This window comes from Ochlerotatus camptorhynchus, unplaced genomic scaffold (assembly GCF_037179485.1).
Source record: "Ochlerotatus camptorhynchus isolate MF236.1 unplaced genomic scaffold, CSIRO-AGI_Acam_v1.1 ptg000261l, whole genome shotgun sequence".
NCBI lineage: Eukaryota > Metazoa > Arthropoda > Insecta > Diptera > Culicidae > Ochlerotatus > Ochlerotatus camptorhynchus.
In genome coordinates, this window is record NW_027040751.1 from 1737424 (window position 1) to 1763441 (window position 26018).

At 40.1% G+C, this 26018-nt stretch overlaps 2 protein-coding genes across 3 annotated transcripts in view; both read right to left on the reverse strand.

Moving 5' to 3' along the window:
- Window positions 1-26018, reverse strand: part of LOC135705187 (uncharacterized) — a 351007-nt gene that overhangs the window by 311106 nt on the left and 13883 nt on the right. The window lies entirely within an intron of this gene.
- LOC135705204 (toll-like receptor 4) lies at window positions 13441-14617 on the reverse strand. Its single transcript, XM_065226815.1, has 2 exons — window positions 14468-14617; window positions 13441-14404 (listed from the first exon to the last, which is right to left on the reverse strand). The coding sequence occupies exons 1-2, from the start codon at window positions 14482-14484 to the stop codon at window positions 13441-13443; spliced, it is 981 nt and encodes a 326-aa protein (XP_065082887.1). The 5' UTR covers window positions 14485-14617.

The window sequence follows — 26018 nt, forward strand, 5'->3', positions numbered from 1 at the left end:
CGGCTGATCAACGTCCTGTTGCCAGCGTGGAACTCTAGACAATGGGGGTTGGTGCAGGCCCTACAAGCCAGCCATAAAACAACAAAAGTACTGGAAGCAAGCAATGTAGATACGGACCGGAACAATCGGCATAGACCCAAGCAACGGAAACGGACTAACGATTGGAAACTCGTAACATGGAACTGCAAGTCTCTGAATTTCTTGGGAAGTACCCGCATTCTTTCCGATTTATTGAGGGTCCGCAAGTTCAACATCGTAGCGCTGCAGGAGGTTTGCTGGAAGGGATCGTCGGTACATACGTTTAGGGGTGGTTATACCATCTACCAGAGCTGCGGCAATACACATGAGCTGGGTACAGCTTTCATCGTGATGGGTGAAATGCAGAAGCGATGACGATAAGGACGTTTTTTACGCGCAGCTGGAACGGGAATACTACAGCTGCCCAAGCCATGACGTCAAAATCGTCATCGGAGATCTTAACGCTCAGGTCGGCTAGGAGGAAGAATTCAGACCGGTTATAGGAAAGTTCAGCGCTCACCAGCTAACGAACGCCAACGGCCTTAGACTCATCGATTTCGCCGCCTCTTGAGGACTGCTGGAGCAACGCCATTAACAGCGCTGCTGAAGGCACCGATGGGTTCGTGGAGTGGAATCGACGGAACGATTGGTTCGACGAAGAGTGTCAGACGGTTTTGGACGAGAAGAACGCATCGCGGACGGCGATGCTGCAGCAAGGAACCCGTCATAATGTGAAGCGAAATAAACAGAAGCGAAGACAGTAAACCCATCTTTTCCGGGATAAGAAGCACCGCCTGAAAGCAAGGTTGCAAATACTCATTTCAGCTAAAACAATGTTTTTCTTCTAAATTATGCAATAATTAGATGCCATGATCATATTTTGAATTTGTAGGATACAAGAAGAGATTGCAAAGAATGTGTTTGACATATTAAACCTGGTTATTTCACTTTATGAGAGTCATAATCAGCGATTTTTCACAAACTCACTCACTCACTCACTCACTCACTCACTCACTCAGCGATCAGAAAATCGCTGATTGTGACTCATAGAAAGCAAAATTTACAGGTTTTATGTTTCAAACACATACTTTGTAACCTCTTCTTGTCAGTTACAAGTAAAACACGCCATCATACCATCTTTTGGTTTTATTATTCCGAAAAACATTATTTTAGCTGAAATGAGTATTTGCAACCTTGCCTGAAAGAGCTGGAGTGCGAAGAAATGGAGCAGCTGTATCGTTCTCAAGAAACATGCAAGTTCTACAAGAAACTCAACGCATCCCACCAAGGCTTTGTGCCGCGAGCCGAAATGTGTCGGGATAAGGAAGAGGGTATTTAACGGACGAACGTGAGGTGATTGAAAGGTGGAAGCAGCACTACGAGGAACATCTGAACAGCGCAGAGGCGGAGGAGCAATGCCAGCTACTATCGAGCCATCACTATTCTTAACGCGGTCTACAAAGTGCTTTCCCAGTTCATCTTCCGCCGTTTATCGCCGCTAGCAAGCAGATTTGTGGGAACTTATCAAGCCGGTTTTGTGGACAGGCGATCGACAACGGATCAAAAGTGTCGTGAATATCAAGTCCCTACGCACCACCTATTCATCAATTTTAGGGCCGCTTATGATACTATTGATCGTGAAGAGCTATAGAAGATTATGGACGATAACGGCTTTCCCGGGAAGCTGACCAGACTGATCAGGGCTACGATGGATGGTGTACAGTGCTGCGTGAAGATATCGGGTGCGTTATCGGACTCGTTTGAAACTCGCAAAGGACTTCGACAACGTGATGGTCTTTCCTGCCTCCTGTTCAACATTGCAGGGCACGATCTTCAATAAGTCCAGCCAGTTCATCTGCTTTGCTAACGACGTGGACATTGTCGGAAGAACGTTTCAGGCCGTGGCGAAGCAGTACACCTGACTGAAACGTGAAGCAGAGAAGGTTGGATTAAAGGTGAATACGTCGACGACAAAGTAGGAACCGAGCGGGAGAGGGCTCGCATAGGCAGAAGCTTGACAATGGTGGATGGTGGTGGATGAATTTGTGTACCTCGGATCATTGGTGACGTCGGATAACAACTGCAGCAGAGAAATTCGTCGGCGTATTATTGCCGGAAGTCGTGCTTACTACTAAGACTCTGAGGTCGGGTAAACTTCACCTCCGTACTAAATGTACCATGCACAAGACGCTCATAAGACCAGTAGTTCTCTACGGGCACGAGACGTGGATGATGCTCGAGGAGGACCTGCAAGCATTGGGGGTTTTCGAACGACGAGCGCTTATTACCAACTTTGGTGGGGTATGTGAGAACAGTGTATTAAAGCGAAGAATGAACCACGAGCTGGCGCAACTGTATGGCGAACCCTGTATCCAGAAAGTTGCGAAAGCTGGACGGGTACGATGGGCGGGACACGTTTTAAGAATGCCGGACAACTATCCCGCAGAAATGGTGTTTGCCTCGAATCAGGCCGGTACAAGACGAAGAGGAGCACAGCGAGCAAGGTGGTTAGACTAAGTGGAGCAGGATCTTGGAAGTGTGGGACGGTCAAAAAATTGGAGACAAGCAACCACGGACCGAGTGAATTGGCATAACATTGTGATGCAGGGGCAATCCTGAAGGATGTAAGGATAAGTAAATAAGTAATTAGAAAATTTATTAGGCATCTTCTTGGATCCCCCTATGAATTGTATATGTAACAGTAGGGTATAAGATGTTGAACAAATTAACGTTGAGATTAGCTGCTAATACCTGCTAAGCTGCAAGGTACATCCTCTTAAAAATAGAGTTAGAAAAAAAAATAAAACGAACGTTAATCATGACGTGCATTTTTGAAACACTTATAACTGTGTAGAATATTGAAAAAATAGGAAAATTAAAACAAAAAAGTTTTGGTAAAAACGGGTTTTTAAATGATTACTATCCATTTTCACCCTATAATTTCATCTAGAAATAGAAAATTGTCGTCTTCGAAAAACTTTCTTAAAATGATGTCATCTATGTTGTTTCCATAGATATTAGTCAATTTTAACAAAACATAAATAGTTATTTTTATTTTATCTTAGTGTAAGTAAAAATTTTCACCTGTCAAATAAAGTATTAAATTACTAAGATTAACACAAATGTTTGAAAAAGCATCCCCAAATTTTGTGGAAAATATCGAAACTGACCCTAGCATGTGAAAATTATCTGTGAAACCAAAATCCGAAAACTTAAGAAAAAAAAAATCGAAAATTTACGAATATTCCCAGAACTTCAGGAAAGTCCAACAAGAAAAATCGCAATGAAAATTGAAGAACTTCAAGAAATTTTCCGGAATTTTACAGAAGTCTCAAGGACTTCATGGAAGCTCAGAATGCTTCAGGTTTGATTAAATATCTTAAGGAATGACCAGAGAACTTCGGAGCACTTTTGAGAAACAGGGAAGTTTCAAGAACGTCAAAACAATTTGTGAACTTTCTGGTAGTTCTATTTACTGCTCAAAGAAGGTTGTCAGAAGAGATTCAAGGGGAAAATTAAATGGCCTTAAAGGGTAAGTTCCATCAACCCGTAGATTTCCGGAAAATGTCTAGGAACTTCTGTGCAAAATTGAAACCTTCAGGGCAGTTCCATTGAGTTTGAAAAAACCGCAGGAAAGATAAGGGAACTTCAGGGCAGTTATATCAACTTCACGAATATTAAAGGAACTTTATTGAAGTTCCGAAGAATCAATTCCGTAAATTTCTGGGTATTTTCTTGAACAGACTGCGAGAACAAAAGGAAAGCTCCCAGAACTTTTGGAAACGTTTAGTGCTCTTATAGGAAGCTTCAAGAACTAAAAGGCGGTTCGATTAGCTTCAGGAAAACTGCAGTTGTTCAAAACTTCAAAAGTTCTAAGAACGCCAGGGAAATTCTGAGAACTTATATGAAGACAAGAAAATAACAGACATCCCTGATAAGTTTAAGAACGTTGTAAAAACTTTAATGATGTTCCAAAATGCACAAGGAAGGTAGATTTTGCGATATTCAGGGAAGCTTAGAGATATTCCGAGAATTTTTGGAAAGTCCAGACTTTTTGGAAGTTTTACAATCTGTAAGGGCAAGTTTCTAAATAAGAACGGGTCAGTTGAAAGAATTTCAGGAAAATTTAGAAATTTTCTCTGAGGTATTTCTGAGCAGATAGGCCTCCGGAGGAATATACCGGGTGCCGTTGTAAAAGTGGTCATCTCTGGAATTTTCAGATTATTTGATGATGTTTTTTTAAATCACATGATTATGCATTTCTTGTTCGAAATATGTCCAAACAGATTCTAGGTTCTTCAAATTATCCTGGAGTTCAGATGATGTATTTTACTAAATCAACCAAGACCGGGACAATTTCTGTAGTATCAAAATATATCCAAACAGATTAATAGTGTATTTGTTAATCATGCACAGCCTATTGCTAATTATACCAGCTGTTCTAGGTTCTCCAAATCACCCTGATGTTCAGATGATGCGTTCTACTAGATCAACTAAAACAGGGAAAATGTCAGTATCGAAATATATCCAAACCGATTCAAAGAATCTGTGTGGATCATGCACAAGCTTTTTCCAAGCATATCTGATGTTCTAGGTTTTCCACATCGTCCTAGAGTTCAGATGATGTGTTCTACTACATCATCTAAGACTGGCACAATGGCCGTAGTATCGAAAATAGTTTCAATGTATCTATGTGGATCATACACGACCTATTGCCATGTAAACTGATGTTTTAGGATCTTCAACATATCTTGGAGATCAGATGATCTGCTCTACAAGATCAACCAAGACTGGGGCAATTTCTGTAGAAATATATCCAAACAGATTCATAGCGTATGTGTGGATCATGCATAATCTATTGCCAAGAATACCAGCTGTTGTAGGTTCTCCAAACCGTCCGGAAGTTCAGATGATGTTTTCTACTAGATCAACCATGACTACACACTAGGTTTTTTCTACCGAGCTTGGCTGTGCAAATCTCGGCAAAAAAAGTTTTACTGAGATTCAGCTAACCATTATCCGAGACTCAGCAATCAAATGTATTTTTTGCTGAGATCTCAGTGATACTTATTTTTGCCGAGATTTGCACAGCCGAGCTCGGTTGGTAAAACTAAATGTGTAGAACAATGTCTGTAAAATCTAATTATGCCCAAATAGCATCAAAGTGTCTATTTGGATCATGAGCGACCTATTGCCATGTATATCAAATGGTCTAGGTTCTACAAATTGACCTGGAGGTGGTATGATGTGTTCTACCAGATCATCCAAGACCAAGATTGGGACAATGTCTGTAGTATCGAAATATGTCCAAACAGATTCCATGTGCCTATGTGGATGTTTCACGACCTTTTGCCGTATACATAGGTTCTCCAAATCGTCCTAGAGTTCAGATGATTATGGTTGGTAGGTTGGTTGTCTTTGTTAAGGATATGTCCAGTCAGACGCTGGTTCATCTCCGATCTTCAGATAATGTGTTCAATTAGATGATGGGGACAATGTTTGTGGATCTAGTTGAACGACTCCAGGTCAATTTGGAGAACCTAGAATAGCTGATATACATGGCAATAGGACATTCATGATCCAAATATACATTTCGAATCTGTTTGGACATATTTCGATACTACAGACATTTTACCTGTCCTGGTTGACCTAGTAGAACAAACCATCTGAATTCCAGGACGGTTTGGAGAACCTAGAACTTTTGGTGTACATGGAAATAGATCGTACATGATGCACATAAGCACTTTAAACATAGAGGTAACTCTAAGACCTGCAGGTCCCGAAGAAAAGTGCTCAACTTTTAGACTCAGCTCTGGTACTCTCTTCGGTCCCAAGGTAATCGATGCACCCCTCGAAACATAGGAAAATCCACGAACCCCTCATTTTATCTGTCAAACTTTCATATCGAATCGCAACAAACATAGTGTAGTACTAGATTTAAACTAGAACGGGGTACGTTGAACGATGTACTTGGGACCGGTAGGCTAGTCAAATGTAAGCTAAATTAAAATCGTCAGTTACCACATAAATTGTCCCAGTCATGGTTGAGTTAGTAGAACACATCATCTGAATTCCAGGACGATTTGGAGAACCTTAAATGTCTGGTATACATGGAAACAGGTCATGCATGATTCACACAGACACTTAGAATATGTTTGAACTAACTTTATACTACAGAAATAGTCCCAGTCTTGGTTGATCTAGTAGAATACATCATCTGAACTCCAGAATAATTTGGAGAACCTAAATTGTCTGATATTCATTGGAATAGGTCCGGTCCAGGCTTTTTTTTGTGTTGGAAAATTTGTCGACTTCCTTCCGACTAGCTTGCCGCACAATTTTACTAATGTCAAAATGGTACATGCATCGAAAGCTCTTAATTAATAAATTTGGAAGTTTATCTAGAACACTAAGTTGTGAGCACGCAATAAGCTAATATGCGATAAGCAATAAGCTTGAAATGCGAAGAGGAAGAAGATCATTGCTGATTATGATTAATTGGGAACACCAGTTTTTGTTTGGAATCTTAATGACCCAGTGACTCAGAAACCTGCTAGAATAAATCATGCCACAGGGTTCCAAACTTCTATTAACCCCATTAAACTACCCACAAAGTTTCAAAAAAACGGTAAATTATTACTCTGTTAGCAGTATTTTGGATTTTTTAGAATAGCCCGGTAGCCGACGGGTTATCATTAATGAAAAAACAGGACTGAAAAGGTTTTTTTTTTGTTCATTAATTTATTTGCTAAGGCTCAACCGAATTAACTGTACACAGCCGAGGATTCTTGGTTACTATACAATACATCTTAAAACTATAGTCAAAAGGTACAACACAATAAACACTTTATCTTCCGCTATCCAAAAAGCCTCCTCCATCAGAACGGGAGCCGCTTCCAGTGGTTTCATTATATGACAGTATTGCCAACGGGGGTCAAAGCGCTTCCATTGCAGCAATGGACGCAAAACGTGGCGAATTTTAGCGAAGTACATAGAACTCTAGTGAAATTTAAAATTTCGAAAGAACTCTAAAAAAAAAGTATTCACATATTGCCAAAGAACTGCTCATGGTTTAAAGAAGGAATATATTCTAGAGACAGGCAAATATTTGTCTCTTTAGTTACAGTGACACACACAGTAGCTATTTGTCATAGTTTCTCAAAGCACTCCTCATGATTTAAAGAAAGAAAAATATTTGAGAGTTAGCCACCCATTTTATCCTCCAACAATTTTACCAGTTTACCCATTTCAACGTTTTGTTCATATCGACCATTTGCCCATTTGACCTTTTGTACTTTTCGAATTTTTGTCCACTTCAACCTTTTGTTCACTTCAACCTTTTGTCCACTTCAACCTTTTGTGCTTTCGAACTTTTGTCCATTGAACCATTTGTCTATTCGACCATTGGTCCCTCTAAGTTCAATTTGACCTTTTGTCTGTTCGACCTTATGTCCTTCGACCTTATACCATCGACCTCTCTAAGTAAAGAGCCCGAATTTATAGAGAGCCGACTTGTCAAAATTTGAACAATCGATTATCTGTCAAAGCCATAGAAAAAGTTATTCCAATCGAGCAGAAGACCTGTTAAATGGATAAGATGTCGTCTCTTTATGAATTCAGGCTCTTTATCTCAAAGCATTCAGAACCCCATGCACGCGCTGAATTTGGTCACCGCGGATTGTGACTCTCTGAAAGTGAATATGACGGGTTTTATGTGTCAAACTCATGCTTTACAACTTCTTCTTGTAAGTTACAATGAGTTTCTTTTGCTACCAAATCACAGGCAGATTAAAAAAATATGATCATTGGTCACCGTCGGGAATGTGAGCAGAATGTGGCTGCAAGTGGCCAAAATCTGACTTGAACAAAAAGTCGTCATACAACACCTCAACCTCCATGAGAATTCTAAAATAAGATCATTATTAGCCATATTGAGTGTCTAGGACTACATTGACCACACTCGGAAATGTTCTGGGTGATCTGACTTGAGCTAAAACCTACCTCAAATCACATGAGAATTCAAAATCATGATCATTTGTAGCCACATTGAGTGTCCAGGACCATAATGGCCATACCCGGACATCTTCCAGGTTCTCCCGGGATGTGACCAGAATCTGACTTGAGCTAAAACCCGTCATACGACACCTCAAATCACATGAGAATTCAAAATTATTACCATTTGTAGCCACATTAAGTGTCCAGGACCAAATTAATTACTCATGGGCATGTCTCGGGATCTTCCGGGGGAAGGGGCCAGAGGCTGACTCGAACTATAACGCATTATGCGACGCATAAACTCACATGAGTTGAAATTGAATGAAATTTTTAGCGATATTGAGTGTCCCGGACTACATTAACCACAACCGGAATCGTTCCGGAATCCCTCGGAGAAGTGGCAAGAACTAAAACCCATCATACGACACCTCAAATCACATGAGATTTCAAAAATAAGATCATTGGTATCCATATTGAGTGTCCAACACTACATTGGCCACACCCGGACATGTTCTGGGACCCGTCTGAGAGTGGCCAGAATCTGATTAGAAGTGACATCCATCATGCGACACATCAAATCACACGATGATTCAAAAAATTAAATCACTAGTAGACATATTGAGTGTCCATGACTACATTGGCCACACTCCGACATGGTTTCCCTCGGGGAAGTGACTATATGCTGATCCGAAGTAAAACCCGTCTTGTGATACATCAAATCACATGAGGATTTTCAAATAAGAGCATTGGTGGTCACATTGAGTGTAACTAAGGTTCAGATCTCACTATAGTAACCACATGTTAGGTTATTCGTGACATTTCTGGGGATAAGATTTGAACCTACGACCTTCAGCGTGAGTTGAAGACATTTTAACCAAATGTCTTCAATTCTTTACACAAAATCCGAGCCACCACAGTAATGATTTGCGGTATGTTCTACTCGACAGGTTCAATTCATCCAATGGATACTGATGGCTGAGCATCTGGATGCTCGCACAATTTAGCAAAGGCTGAGTAGAAGTGTCCAAAACAATCGCCAAGGGGAGTGTTCACTCGGCTTTCGACAGAAGCAGGTCACTCTCGATGTGTGACAAGCGATCGTCTGTTCACACGGCAGCAATCATTGTGCGATCTTCCTCATTGTTCTTCATCTGCAGTTCTTTTGGTCAATGCGTCGTCGAATTTGGAAAGCAACCGTTTCGTGATGAGTGTGTGAGTGCTGACCACGTTTTGCGTCCATTGCTTCAGTGGAATCTATGCCCCCTGTTGGCGATACTGTCATACCATGAAACCACTGGAAGCGGATCTCGTTCTAATGGAGGAGGCTTATTGGATAGCGGATGATAAATTGTTTATTGTGTTGTACCCTTTGACTATCGTTCTACGGTGTTTGTATAGTGAACAAGAAGCATCGGCTCTGTAAAGTTAATTCGAATGAGCCTTATTAAATAAATTAATAATAAAACAATATCCAAGGTATCTGTGCCGAAGCTCATGGTTATCATTGGATCAAAAAATTAACAAGATTTTTTTTTTTTTTTTTCCTTACGTTTTTTTTTATTAGGCTCAAATGTCAATAAGACTCAACGGAGCCGAATGCTATGAACAAATAGACAATTTATTTTAATTAGGAAGCACTTTTTTTCTTTTTCTTGTGCATTAGCTGCTCTAAATAGGCGGCATCAATCCTCCTCTTGTTCTCCTCGATCAATGCACACCGTTCTTCTGGATCTTCAATGTGTGAAACATCTGGAATCCTATATGGGCGCTGCGTATAGGGACAAATATCACCACTCACTGGGATCAAGCTGCTATCACTTTCGGTGGAGTCGTTTGCGTTCAATTTTTTCGTTACATTGTTCGTAGTGTCCGAGTCGATCGATCTTTGGCGTTTTGTTTCAGTTTTATTGTTGTGCTGTTGCTCTGCAATAGGTGTTGATTTGGAAAGAGAGGGCCACTGCTTACCGTTGGCTGCGTTTGATTGTTGTTTGTTGACTGTTTGACTGTTCACGCTGTTACTGTTGTTGATGCCTCTATTCTGTTGATCAGTTTGGGGATTATTGTCCTCGTTTGCAGTTTCTGTGGCCACCTCAGAGCAACGTTGTTTGGGATGGGATTTGCGCCCGCAATTACGGCATGTTTTTACCTGATTATGGTAGGATACCATCGTAATTTCGTCGTCGACGGTTATGTACGATGGGATGGGGAGAGTAAGCTTAATTTTCACAACGCGTACTCCATTACTAAAGCCTGGAAAATAGCTCTTCCAGACTTCGCTTCTAATGGCTATCACTTCACCATACTGACGCATATGATCAATGATAGCCACATTATCCATGTCGTCCGGAAGATCATGCAAGCGCACGTCGACCGCACTGCTCTCGACGTAAATTGGAATCAAGATTTTCTTCCTTTCGTATTCCATGAAATGCTTCAGGTGATGAGCTGAAGCGATTCTTTCTGCTACTACGTCACTTTTCATACCCAAATACACAACGTTCTTGACATTATGTGGCTGGATACTTTTCACCAGTGACATGTCGAGCTGCAGCTCATTGTCCAAGAAATTTTTAATATCCGAGATACACGGTCGCTTCGGAAGAATTGATGTGTCTAACACGACACAATTTGCTCTTAAAGCCCGCATGGCAAAAAAAAACACACGCGCGTCGTACAAAAGATGCTCGAAAGTATTGTCTGGTGATACAACGTCCAATCAGTCTGAGAGATGGATAGCAACTGAATTAACAAGATCACTGATGAAAAAAAAAATCCTTGATTTGTTATCGATTAATTTTGAGTACCAATGCCACCGACGCCAGGGAGATAGCTTCCACACCTGGAACCTACCTATCGACCCATCAGCTCATGGAACGGGGACCAACGGTTTTACTTCCCGTCCAAAGGAAGGCATGATCAGAAAATTTATGCCTCAGAAAATCCCGACGGCCCTGGCTTGGATTGAACCCTGGCCCTTTGGAGGGAGAGGCAATCACGATTAACACTACGCCACCGGCGCTGCTACTTCTTGAGTTAACCCAAATGCCCATTGGGTTAAACTAAGTATTACGAAGTTGACTTCTAAACCATTTGTGGTTAACCTACTATTATTTTGGGTTAATTTTAGGAGCCCTTTAGGCCTTTCCGGTTGACTCTAAAGGGCTCCTATTTCAGGGTACTTGAATGTCTAGTTCAGAGGACTTTAAGTTCTCTGAACTAGACATTCAAGTATGTACCCTGAAATTTACCATAATGGTCACTGAAGTTATGCTAGGAGTCTTACGTAATTGTTGAATGAGTTCTTTAGAGCCCATCAGTGTCATGGCGTAGACGCTGGTTCTCAAGTTGATCCATAAATTCTCTGGACTCTTTGGGTAGCTCCACAGAGTACTTTTAGGTATGGACTATAACTGTGAAGTTATCCAATGAATCAGGAGCGACCAATAAGACTTCTGGTTACTCTGGAATTCGACGTTACTCTGGAATTCGACGGGTGTCTATCTTATTTCTATCAGGCTTTATTACGTCCCACTGGGACTTCACACTGGCTTTGAACTTAGTGTTCTTTGATAACTTCCAGTTGTTCACAGTTGTTAAATTGAGAGCTTTCGACGCCTGTACCATTATTGAATTAGTATATATTTTGTGGAAAGAACAATCATACTCTATGCTTAGGGAAGTCTAGCATTTTTTTTAACTTGAAAAATTCCTAGACCGGACCGGGAACCCAACCCAGCTGCCTCCAGCATCGTCTTGCTCAATAGCAGTGCCTTTACCGACTGATCTAACGGATAAGATAATGGCGAGTGTCTTTGTTCCATACAAATTTCCAAAAAATTGTTTGGTCGTGGGGCAGGTCTAAAACCTCTCAAAAACAGGGAGCGAGACATTTCGACCAAGGAAATTTCATCTAAAAATAATGCACCGAATGTGTCATTTCACCGAAGGACATTTTGCGGAACGATATTTTGCCATCACAAATCCTTCATGTAAAGCGAATTTCAACCGAGATTTAAATTAAACAGTCTTTGCAAAACCAGGACTTGAAAGTTTCATGGGATTAATGTTCCCTTCTTTTAAGAACTGCACTTATGTTTCATAACATTATTTCATTAAAATTAAAAAGGCTGTAGGAAGTTGTTCCTTCTTTGAAATAAGAGCATTTCTTTCTAAATTTACTATCCTTGGAATTATTTTTGAGACCGAGCATTTGTCATTTTGAAACGGTTGCTTTTCCATTGAAAAAAGCTGCTCGGCATTTTCTTAAAATTTATTCCATCAACATTTAATGATTTTATGAAATATTTCCTTCGATTTTCGATTCATGTAATCGTAATTGTGGATGACACATATAGTCAGACTTCTGTTGAAAGGTGTTGGTTATTCGCATAGCTGCAATAATTATTCGGGTGGAAATCAGTAAAATCCTTTCCGCGCTTGATTATTTATTCGTTGTCAAGTTGTTGTTAATTTATGGTTCGTATGTATTCCATACATTAAAGAATTCATAATTTTATAATCGGTGATTTTTTTTCGGCGAAACGACCCTTTCGGAAAAATTACCTTCGGCGAAATGAGACAGCCCCCAAAAATGGTCTATTACGTAGACATGATACCTCCCAGTCCTATGGGAATGATTTGTAAGTTCTCTGGAATTTTTCCAATTTAGTCCATTGAGTTTGGTCCACACTTCTTCTACAACTATACAACTCTTTTGGAGTTAACTAATCTACATATGTAAGGCATGGTGAAATGTGTGATGCCATTTGCTATCTGTTGTAAAGAAGGTATCTATCTCTTCATACGGGACATCCAAAGACTTTGGGTAACTTATGTAATAGGAATGATTTGCAACAATATTTGGCAAATGTACTTAGGGGCTGTGCATAAACTACGTAGAAAGAAGATAGTTCATAAGAGAGAGCTTTCAAATTCCTTCTCCCCGTAGTCATGATGCTCACGACGTGGATAGTTCTGTTGTAGAACAAAAGGTTGAGTGAAAAGCGTTCGAATATAATCTGGGAACGACAAATGGCTAAAATTGTTAAAGTATCGAATGGCCAATGAGACCAAATGAAAGCTTGGAGTACAAAAGGTAAAATTCGTATTCTCGAATATTACTAAATCCTCCTGTTTTGGAACGTAACCAGTTCTTGAGAACGATTTGTTGATTTCGCCGTTGAATTTTAGATTTTTTTTTCAAGCGAACTTTTGTCCTTTTTAACGTCATAATTGAAACACACATAAATAGGAATGTATAGCCCCGACTGGAACTTCTACCCCAACTAGAGCATACGATCTGAGACGGTGTCAAACTAACGGAAACTATTCGAAAGATTAATTTTAATACACCGCAATTACTAACATCTACTTATATTATTTAGACGTGTTGAAAACCAACAAGTTTGAGTGAAACAAATGAGCATTTCACTCCACTAGTGGCATATCCAAGAAAGCAGCTGCATTACCCATTTGCATTCCAATCAACGATTCATTGAAAATGGCTGCGTGTTTCAACGCTTCAACTTGATCCGGTACCAAAATATCCAGAGTTACTGCCTCTTGCTGCGACGAAACCATCGTTAACGATATCATTCTAAACCTACAGCACAGTCCACCGTTGTTGAACCATCCAGCCTGACAACCATCGTCCATATCCATCAACACCACCCGCATGGATAAGATCGCGTCGCGAGCTTTAGACAACCAGTCACAATGCCACCGATTCTGCGACAGGGTAACTCTCTCGACCATTGGAAAAGCGTCCGGAAACCTTTGTAGCCGTTCCAATCGATTTCCCCAAAGGTGTAACTTTTTCAACGCTCCCATGCTCAGGGTTGGACCGATGTCCAGCGTAGTCAATTTATTTTTGGCGACATCCAAAACCCTCAGCTTCGGTAACGGCTCGAACCAGTCCATGTTGAGATAGGAAAAGTTACAGTATGCGATATCGATTTCTTCTAATCTTCTCAGAAACGTCAAACTCGGAAACCACCGGGAGAATTCCGACGAACGAATGGTGAGTTGCCGCAAACTGTAGTTCAAAAACGGCACCGCATTCAACGTGACGAGGTCCGTGTTGATCACCTGGAGCACTTCCAGTACTGGTGACGAAATCAAAATTTCCCTCACGGAACCTCGGCGAAATGTGAGGCTTTTCGTTGTGTAGTTCATCGAATGGATGATTTCCTCTCCGAAGAAGGGAAAACGGGAGTTTTTGAATTCCACGTTCGGTTCATTATGCAGATCGATTTCGGTGAACTTGTCTTTGTAGTTGCAGAGAGTTACATTTTCTATTATGCGTCTGCTCAATGGCAGATATTTTCGACTAAACCTGCAGGTATGGTTGGGTAATGAATATAACAGCATACAGAGCAGTAATACCGTGCGCCTAACGTTGGATTTCATTAGTTAGCATTAATGCAGTCGAACGATTTTAAAGAAGCTTTCTTACCCGGAAAATTCTGTCATAATGGAGCAGCGAGTGAAGACTGGCACCGTTTCGAACTATCTACTGATTGTGCACACAAGCAAAACCTACAATTTGCTAATGTAGGCTTCTCTGGATTAACTGCTTAAATGCTAAACAATTAGCTCTGCGTACGCTAGCCAGTAATGTGTAGCTGATAATGTAGACTGATAAGGTTGTTCACTGCGAAACTGGCTGACAGTTAAAAATGTAAAGTATGTTATTCGCAGAAGTCAATCACTTTGGAATATGTTTTGGCTAAAATTATGATTAATTGACTGTTTGACTAGCTTTTTGCATAATTGTCTGTTATGGGCAATCATTCACAGATTTTCAATTATTCGGCCATTTTGGATCTAGTATTTTTTTCAAAATGGCGTATTTGATATATTTCAATAAATTGTAGCACGAGAACGTTACTTATGATCGAAATGACGTCTGAGACAAAGTTGTTCAGAAAAGTATAGTCTTCCTGGGGAAAATATACACACAAATTAAAAAAAAATACCTCAAAAGGGTTATCATCAGTATAATTAATTTCTTTTTTGGCATAAAACTCATTAAAATGTAAACTTTTGGAATATTTAAATCCAATGACACCAAAATTGCCAAAAATCGTGGAACATCAACTTTTGCATAGCAAATATGATTTCCGTGTGAATAACATAAAAAAGTGAAATAGCAAAAAGCCAGGGATAGGTCTTTCAGCACATTGAGCCTAAATTAGATTCGGCACAGCTTGGGCACATCCATCGGCACACCTTCGGTACAATCTCGTACGCATTGGATTATTGTAAATAAAATGGGAGCACTGTTGGACACTGTCATTGAAGATGTTCACAACATTACGTGCTGTTTGACTGTATATTCAGGAACATCCTCTGATTGAATAAACCAGAGGAACTCACACCAGCAGTTCCCTTATACATCTAAATGCGAAATGTAGATTCTAGAGTGCACACTTAGAAATAACAAATTTTACACGTGACGGAATCCATCTTTGACATAAATATTAAATATTTCATGTCAAATAAAGTGGTCCGAGACTGAAAAGTTCGTTACTCGACGATAAGTACGTTTGATTAAGTTGAATTTAGCTTCTGTTATGACTCAATTTTACGTCAAAATTGACGCTCGTATATGCCAGTCTCAGAGCACCTAAATTTACATGATTTTTTCTAAGTATGTGGGCTTAAGAGAAAGAGGCATTCCATCAGACCACATTAGTATCCTTAATTCAACTAATGCTGCAACTCGCACAAAAAAAAACGACAGAAGTCTATTCATCATCCTCTATAGTCGGTCTCCAATAATGTTCCCCACCGATTTCAACTCTTTTCGGCCGCTGATAGACCGTTGCTTTCACATCACGAAAGGCTAGGTATCTGGTCTGCCTTTGAGGGCATTATAAAACCATAAAACACAGGAATTTTATTATCCTATGAACACAAAACACAAACATTTCGCCCACTCGCCACTTCCCGCATCATCCTTAATTCGATTTATCCTTGCAATTTCAAACCAAAACATTCAAGGTGTCTGAAATACCGGGCTGCCGGGATGGATATTTTACAAACTATCGCAGCTTGCTCTATGACCGGCACAATTGGCACACTGACAAAAAAGATGACCCATGATTGGTGTGCGGAGTGACCTACCTAGAGTTTCTTTTTACGGGTATGTTTGTTGATATATAGCGTGCAAATAGATATGTAGAAACTATTGGACAGTCATTTGAGTTTGCACTATAGAAAAAACATGTATATTGTTGTTGTACGTTGTTTTTTCTTTTATTCTTCAACGACGTATTGCTTGTACTTGGAGATGGTTGCAGGCTTGCGTATGCCGATGACCTAAAGCTGTATTTCGTGGTGCGATGTACTGAGGATTGTATTCGTCTTTAATCGCTATTGGATCTATTCATAAGTTGGTGCAATCGGAATAGGCTTACCGCGAGCATACCCAAATGCATGGCAATGTCGTTTTACCGCATCAAGCAGCCGATTATTTTCGATTATGCCATCAACGGTGTTATACTGCAAAGAACCGACCAGTTCAGCGATCTAGGCATTCTACTAGATAATAAATTATCGTTTAACCTCCATCGTACTGCTGTGATCACCAAGGCTAACCGTCAGTTAGGATTCGTGTCGAAAATATCAAAAGACTTCTCTGACCCACACTGCTTGAAAGCTCTTTATTGCTCCCTTGTTCGACCTATCCTGGAAAACGCCTCCTTGGTCTGGTTTCCTCATCAGTTGACCTGGAACTTGAGGATCGAAGGTGTTCAGCGAAAGTTTATCAGAATGGCATTGCGTAACCTACCGTGGCGCGATCCGCAAAATCTCCCGCCGTATTCTGATCGCTGCAATTTGCTGTGTTTGGAAACCCTGGAACGTCGACGGAAGAATCAACAGGCAGCATTTGTTGCCAAGTTATTGAATGGGGATGTTGACTGCGTGAGTCTTCTTTCGCTGTTAGATATCCGAGTGCCGCCGAGAACATTACGAAGTGGTACCCTACTCCAACCACGATACCATCGAACAGCATTCGGTTACAACGAACCACTAACAACTATGATGCGTACGTTCACGGCTGTTGAAGAATTGTTTGAATTTGGGGAACCTTATGCTCGCTTTTTGACTCGTATTAGAAACGCGGTATAGTTTTTAAGATATTTCATGTAGACAACAGTCAGATGATTAATTAAGCAAATACATAAATAAATAAATAAATATCTCATTGGAATAGCCTTCGACGATTTTTGACGATTGTATATTGTAAACAGATCAATCAACCGGTGGTAGCTAACGATTTTAAATTAACTCACACTGCACTAGCCTATCGGTCCCAAGTACATCGATGAACGTACCCCATTCTAGTCGAAATTGTAGTACTACACTATGTTTGTTTTGATTCGCTATGAAAGTTTGACAGATAAAATGAGGGGTTCCTACGATTTTCCTACGTTTCGAGTGGGGCATCGATTAGCTTGGCACCGAAGAGAGTACCGGAGCTGAGCCAAAAAGTTAAGCACGTTTCTTCGGGACCCTCTGGTCTTAGAGTCACCAACAGCAATGATTTGAATTGGCGTGAACTTTGGGATGCATATCGCTCCCAATAAAATAAATCTGATATGGTTGTTTGGCATAAATAATTGAAATAATTTTCAACCATGTTATCGTACACTCGTTAAACATGATTGTTAGTCGAACCAAATATTGCTAACAACAATTATACTGTATTCAACAATCTTTATTTGTTATTTTACTATAAGGGGTTCCAGTGTTCACTCGGATGTCGACAAAAGCAGGCTACTCTCGATGTATGCCACGCGATCGTCTCGGTAGCAACCATTGTGTGATCGTCCTCATTGTTCTTCATCGGCAGTTCTTTCGGTCGATGCGTCGTCGGCTTTGGAAAGCAACCGTTTCGTGATGAGTGTGTGAGTGCTGACTACGTTTTGCGTCCATTGCTGCAATGGAAGCGCTCTGCCCCCCCGATGGCGTAATTGCCATACAAGGAAAACCACTGGAAGCGGTTCCAGTTCTGATGGATAAGTCTTTTTGGATAGCGGAAGATAAAGTGTGTATTGTGTTGTACCTTTTGACTATAGTTTTAAGATGTATTATGTAGTGACCAAGAATCATCGGCTCTGTAAAGTTAATTCGTTTGAGCCTTATCAAATAAATTAATAAGTAACAATATAAGGGGTTCCGCAAAAGATTGTTTTGAGATTGAACATAAAAATTATTCTACTGCAATATTTACTTTGCTAAGATTCGCATTGTTAGCAGTTTTCACGTCTTATCTAGATTCCAGCACTAGAATTCCATGAACCAGTTTCATAAATTCATATTATGTAGAGGTTGCTTCATTGTTCACAGGAGCATTAAAAAAGATTTGAACACTTGACACCACCGAAACGGAACATAAATTTGTCTATTTTTCCTCACGTTACACTACAGTCGCGAGGGTTGTTATTTCTACATGCTAATTCAACGAGCTCAATCTCAAAGTCAGCCGTGGCCCACTGCACGGTGTTGCTTTTTGCCGTTTTCTTGCGCTTTTTTAATAGCTTCTCAAACATTGATTCTAGGGGTATAGTTTTATTTTTTATTTTATTTTTATTTTTATTTAATACATCCATCTGACAATAAGTCTTAATGAACCAGAAGCCATAACAAATACTAAATGTATCTGGAGTTAATAATACGTCTCTGGAATTGAGCAGCAGGTTCCCCAAACTCGAACAACTCTTCAACTGTAGAAAACGTGCGAATCATACTCATAACAGGTTCATGTTGTCCAAAAGAAGAGCAGTGTGAGTCTTGACGCAATAGGAACGTTGAGCGTAGAAATCTGCTTGGCGCACGAAATTTCAAGCAAGAGAGTAAGTGGGTAGAGTCAATTTCACCACTTAATAACTTCGCGACGAATGTTGCCTGTTGAATTTGTCGCCGTCGTTGTAACGTGTCCATGCTTAGCAAGCGACATCTCTCAGCATACGGAGGTAAGTTTAGTGGATCTCTCCAAGGAAGTTGTCTTAATGCTCGACGAATGATTGTTTTTTGGATACGTTCTATTCTGATGTTCCAGTAAAGTTGGTAGGGAGTCCAAACAACAGATGCAGTCTCGATAATCGGACGAACGAGTGAACAGTACAGTGCTTTTAAACAGTACGGATCCGAAAAATCTCTTGAGATTCTTGATATAAAACCAAGCTGACGATTAGCCTTAGTGATTACCATTGAACGGTGTAAGTCAAACGTAAGTTTAGGGTCCAGCATTACACCTAGGTCGCTTACTTGTTCTACTCTTTCTAGTACAAATCCATCAATTGAGTAATCGAATACGATTGGCGTTCTTGTGCGATTAAATGTCATGACCACACATTTTGATATACTGACGGAAAGCTTGTTTAAGCGGCACCAATCAACAAATTGGTCTAACATTGCTTGGAGCTGACGGCAATCCTCGACGTTCTTGACAACAATGTATAGTTTGAGATCATCGGCGTATATGAGCACACAACCACTCGGCAAGAGGAGCGTCACATCGTTGAAAAAGATTGTGAACAGCAATGGTCCTAAATTGCTGCCCTGGGGAACACCGGAGGTTGCAGCAAATGGTGATGAAGTGCACGAACCCAGCTTGACACGAAGTGTTCTGTTGGAAAGATATGATTTCAGCCAATCAACCAAACCATCCGAAATTCCCAGGCGAGACATTTTCCGAAGAAGAATACCATGATCGATGCAATCGAATGCCGCTTTCAGATCGGTATAAACGGTATCAACTTGAGCCCTATTTTCCAAGTGATTTATACATGTTGAGGTGAACTCCAGCAAATTTGACGTAACTGAGCGTCCTGGCATAAATCCGTGTTGCGTTGCTGAAATGTAGCTCTTGACATGAAAGAAGATAGCATCGTTCACAATGATCTCGAATAATTTTGAAGCTGCAGATAGACTTGTTATGCCACGATAATTTGTCACGTCACGTTTGTCGCCCTTCTTATGGACAGGGAACATAAAGGAATGTCTCCATATTTCGGGGAAAACTCCATGGTGCAACGAAGCGGTAAAGATGCGAGCTAGGGGATCAGCTAAAACAGCAACACAGCGGCAAAAAATGATTGCAGGTACACCATCAGGACCCGGTGAAACAGATTTCTTCAACTTCCTAACAGCTTTAACGACATACATATTGCTAACCACAAATGTACGCAAATCGATGAGACCCTCAGGAACATTGCAAGCCGCTCTTTCTACTTCATCTGCGTTGGCGGCTGAATCCGAAAAAACAGAACTGAAGTGGCGGGAAAATAGATCACACGATTCGAGCATAGAAGTAGACTCCAAATCGCCAAAAAATACGGATGAAGGAATATTCGACGATTTTCGCTTGGAGTTCACAAACTTCCAGAAGCTCTTGGGATTTCTACGTAAATTGGTCTGGACACGCAAGACATATGACTTGTATAGGGTTGAATTAAGCTTACGATAGGCGTTGCAAGCGCGATGAAAGTTGCGTTTCGTTTCAGAAGTTCGATGTCGGCGAAGTTTACGCTGCCAGGAATTTTTATCGCGTTTCAAAAGCCGCAGGAGAGGAGAACTCCAAGCAGGAGATATAGGAGGTTTTCGTCTTGGAGTGTTATCGGTGAGCCAATTGCAAATTATGTTGCAAAATTGTGCTGCCATATCGTTGACGTCATTTGTTGCCAGAATACTGCTCCAATCACAGCTCATCAGGAACTCGTTGAGCATGACGAAGTCGATTTTTGAGTAGTCGAGCGTATGTTCACCAGCATCAAGGGATTCCACACGGTCAACACAATCGGATTGAGTTGGTAAGGAGAATAAAATCGGTGGATGATGCAAATCAATAACCAGCAATGGGGACACCGCTTCGTTAACTACAATGTTGCAATCGGAATCACAGAAAACCAAATCTAGGATGCGCCCCAGGTGATTGCGAATAGAGTTGTATTGCCGGATATTCAGGAAGCTCGTTCCATCCATCAGAGCAGCACTGGCAGCAGACGTCGTGGAAGGATCAAGGATTAAGATTCCATCATCAAGAAAATCCCATGCTATGTGTGGTTGATTGTAGTCACCACAAGCAAGCAAAAGGTCACCATCTGGAGTTGCATCACGTAATTCACGAAGAGTAGCTAAATGGGCATCGATAACACCTACGTCCCGACTACGATCTGGAGGAATATATACAGCGCAAAGCACGAACCGCTTTCCGCGAATACAGGCAGACACACTTACTTGTTCCAGGTTACTACCATTAATAGTCTTTATCTCAACAGACTTGTAAACGCTGGCCACGGCAATAAGCACTCCTCCAAACTTCGCTTTCTGGCTATTACGAGCACTGCGATCGCAGCGAAATACATTAAAGTCAGTACCAAAAAGTTGCAGTGAGTTGATGCTGTCGTCAAGGCCCGTTTCTATCAATATGATGACATCGTAATTGCAATCACATACCGCTACAACCAGGTCGTCAATTTTGGTTCTTAGACCACGTACGTTTTGGAAGTAAAGCCAAACATCGTTGTCACCAGCAATTCCACAACTGTTGTCACGAGATGCCGGCGTGTAGGAATTTTCGGCGCGTCCCGACATAGGTAGGGAACGTTCAAGGCGTTGTCCATGTTGGCTGGAGGTACTCCCGGCAGAACAAGTTGGTGATCTGAGGAGGGAATCATCATCAGGCAGGAAATTATGAAAATTATGTTGATACTTGCCTAGACAAGCAAGCTGGAAGACCTCTTCTCGCACATCAGACACAGGGCCGGGACGACTTCGACTGCATTCACCATTTATCGGCGCGACTGTGCTGAGTGGATAAGAGGCTTCCAAAATGCTTATTTTTGCGCGTCCCGGGGTCCATCCATCGGTTGATTTGCTGCAAACGTCGTCTGCGGTGTCACTGGCGTGGGTGTTAGATTCACACCAGCTGGTCTCCGAAATTTTTGAGCCGAGTGATCTTCGAATTCACGGAATAGAACTCCTTCGGGCCAAGATGACGGATCCAAAGCTCTCTTCTTCAAAGCTGGGTCTAGACCGACTTTGAATGAAATAAAGGTCATGTTACTGGTGTCGGTTCCTTTGGCGACCAATTTCACAACATCAGGTTCATTTTCGAGTTCCAGGTTGGCTTTCACCATTTCAGAGATTGCTTCGTTGCTCACATCACGTTGGATACGGGACAAGTAGAGCCAGAATTTTGCCGCCGGTTTTTCACATGTAGGTACAGAGATGACGTTCTGACCCAACAGTTTTGAACCAGACTGACACTCAGATGTTTTAGGCACCACAGAGTCGGATCCACGAAATCGTTTTGATGGTCGAGTTGCTTCAAGTGTTGGCCATCGGTTGACAGCAGGTGGCAGAATTGACGGGACAGGCTTTGATGACAACTGTTTAATTTCCGTCTGCAAATTCGTGATAGCTTCCGTGAGAGAAAGCAGCGGTGATTTTTCAACTGCCAAATTGGTGATGGATCGGAGGTGCGAATTCTCAAAAAGTTCCGCACATTTATCGCACATCCAAAAGAGGTTTTTCCGATGGGATGTGAAGTAACCAGACAGGGCACGAGACACTCCGGAACACGTCATGTGAAACACACTGCCACAGTATCCTCGGCAGGTCACAAACTCAATGCCAGTAATTTCCAACGAGCACTTGGCACAATTTGTCTCCATGCTGGCAGTTGAACGGTCAAACGCCTTTAATTAGACTTCTTGCAGGAACAAAAGTTGGCGGTAGGACGGTGATGACAAACAAGCTCAGGATGATTGAGTGCTGTTTCAACAATAGCACGTAAATAGGTGAAGAATGAACAAAAACAACTCTATAGCACAGCACAGCGCGGACAAAAACAGTTAAATTGTACTTCGAATAACTACTTTACGAGCACAATTTTTTAACAATAATGTCCGGATGATTAAAACGAAAAACTTGGTCAAGAAATAAATATTTTTGACTAGATAAGACACGAAAAATAACGAATAAAACTACGACTTGAAATAGCACAAGTAGCAAAGCCACACGATGCACACAATCTAATAGTTCGTCCAAAGATGTTTTTGCATATGTTAATCCGCTTCTTTTGATGTAGACGGTTTGGTGATTAATCCACCTAAAAGTGAGATCAAAATTTTTTTTTTATCTGATTCATATAGAGACTTAACGTCTTCAATAAAGTTGTAGCAAATATTATTTTAAGCAACTTTGCTGAAAACTTAAAATTTCTAGCTCTTATAAATTGCAAGATATGTATCATTTTTCGTGAAAGGCCCCTTTAAATCATGTTTTTAGTATAACTGATTTTCTAGGCATCCTACAATTTTGGTTTCTTTTACAACTATATTTTGCATGTTTAAACACATGCTTTTGCTGAACATTGTAACTAATTAGCTCTTGAAACAAAAAAAATATTCTTGAATAATCGATATTTTTAGGGGTATTTGCTCCTCAAATAACTATTTCCGGCGCAAATTGGCGCAAAATTCTAGGAAGGATTCTGAATCTATACTTATTTTTCTGCCGAAAAGCTATAAAAACATGTGGCAGCACGCGATCTTTTAGGTGTTTTTTGATAACTAAAAAACTCCTGCAAATGTCTAATTTTTGAATACATATTTCAATTTTACGAGATAGCATGTTACAATGTTCAGCAAAAATATGTATTTTTATACGGCAAACAATTGTAGAATATGTTAAATATATTAAAAATCTACGAAAAAAGTTACACTCAAAACAATTATTTGAAGGAGTATTAAATTTAACTTTATTTGAGTAAACAAATTTATGCGTTTAATTGATAGTAAGCTGTCAAATTCTATAATGGTGGTAAGCTCTAACCGGTATTATCCTCGGATTAAATCCCGATTAATAATGTCCATGTCCTTTGATGCAGACATCAGATTTAATCAACACGACTCTAAGCAAACATTTTGCAGATCCTACAAACAGGGACGGGGTTAAAAGTTAATCCGAGTTGGAGCTTACCGCCATAAGAGTAGAAACGGAAGAGGTGAACTGCTGCAAACCGTTAAAAAATGGCAAAATCATCAACTTCAGGTTTGCGTATGTGATTATTTCAAGAACCGGAATGCAAAGAAGTGATTTCCTTTGTTAAATTTAATTGCTAATAATAATGTTTTGGTTGCCTCTTGATCTTTATCATAGAATTTCGTAGATTTTCAATATATTTAACATATCCTACAAAGTTGTTTGCCGTACAAAAATACATATTTTTCTTCTCAACATTGTAACATGCTATCTCATAAAATTAAAATATGTATTCAAAAATTAGACATTTGCAGGAGTTTTTTAGTTATTAAAAACACCTAAAAGATCGCGTGCTGCCACATGATTTTATAGCTTTTCGGCAGAAAAATAAGTATAGATTCAGAATCCTTCCTAGAATTTTGCGCCAATTTGCGCCGGAAATAGTTATTTGAGGACCAAATACCCCTAAAAATATCGATTATTTAAGAATATTTTTTTTTTGTTTCTAGAGCTAATTAGTTACAATGTTCAGCAAAAGCATGTGTTTAAACATGCAAAATATAGTTGTAGAAGAAACCAAAATTGTAGGATGCCTAGAAAATTAGTTATACTAAAAAACATGATTTAAAGGGGCTTTTCACGAAAAATGATACATATCTCGCAATTTATAAGAGCTAAAAATTTTAAGTGTTCAGCAAAGTTGCTTAAAATAACATTTGCTACAACTTTATTGAAGACGTTAAGTCTCTATCTGAATCAGATAAATTTTTTTTTATCTCACTTTTAGGTGGATTAATCACCAAACCGTCTACATCAAAAGAAGCGAATTAACATATGCAAAAACGTCTTTGAAAAAACTATACTCCTAAAATCAATGTTTGAGAAGCTATTAAAAAAGCGCACGAAAACGGCAAAAAGCAACACTGTGCAGTGGAACCGAGCAAGAAGACACAGACAGCAACACACCTCAATAGTTCTGGATCGAATTCTAAATCAGCCATAATAAAAAAAACGCATTTGTGAGGCACTCGGAGCATCATCACCGCCCACTGCCTGATGTTTGATTTTCGATTTAATTTTTGAATTCTATAAACTATCTTCTTTCTACTTAGTTTATGCACAGCCCCTAAGTACATTTGCCAAATATAGTTGCAAATCTTTCCTATTACCTAAGTTACCCAAAGTCTTTGGATTTCCCGTATGAAGAGATAGATACCTTCTTTACAACAGATAGCAAATGGCATCACACATTTCACCATGCCTTACATATGTAGATTAGTTAATTCCAAAAGAGTTGTATAGTTGTAGAAGAAGTGTGGACCAAACTCAATGGACTTAATTGGAAAAATTCCAGAGAACTTACAAATCATTCCCACATGACTGGGAGGTATCATGTCTACGTAATAGACCATTTTTGGGGGCTGTCTCATTTCGCCGAAGGTAATTTTTCCGAAAGGGTCGTTTCGCCGAAAAAAAATCAGCCGTAGTTTAAATTATGAACTCTTTAATGTATGGAATATATACGAAACATAAATTAACAACAACTTGGAAACGAATAAATAATCAAGCGTGGTAAGCTATGCGAATAACCAACACATTTCAACAGAAATCTGACTATATGCTAAAGTTGAAAGTTTTTAAACTTTTCAGTATTGTAAATCTATCAGATTTCATATAGCATTTATCAGACACATTTTCAATCATAGTGTTTTCTTTGGAGTTTCTAATAGCGCAAATTGAATATGTCATATTGGTTCAGTGTTCAAGTCGCAATTCGTCGTCGACTGGAATCCGGACTTAAGCAAACAAATTAGGTTTTGCACCGTCAGGGTTAACCTCAATCGGATGACAGTTCAGTGGTACTGTTTACGTGGACCTAGTCGATTGTTTCTTGAGTAGATTTTCTCGATAATTTTTCAGACTGCAGTGGAATGTAAACCACACTTCTGCAATGTCCACGAGCAACAACCTTTTCCCGAGCATTTCCTCGACAGTTAGGAATTTTT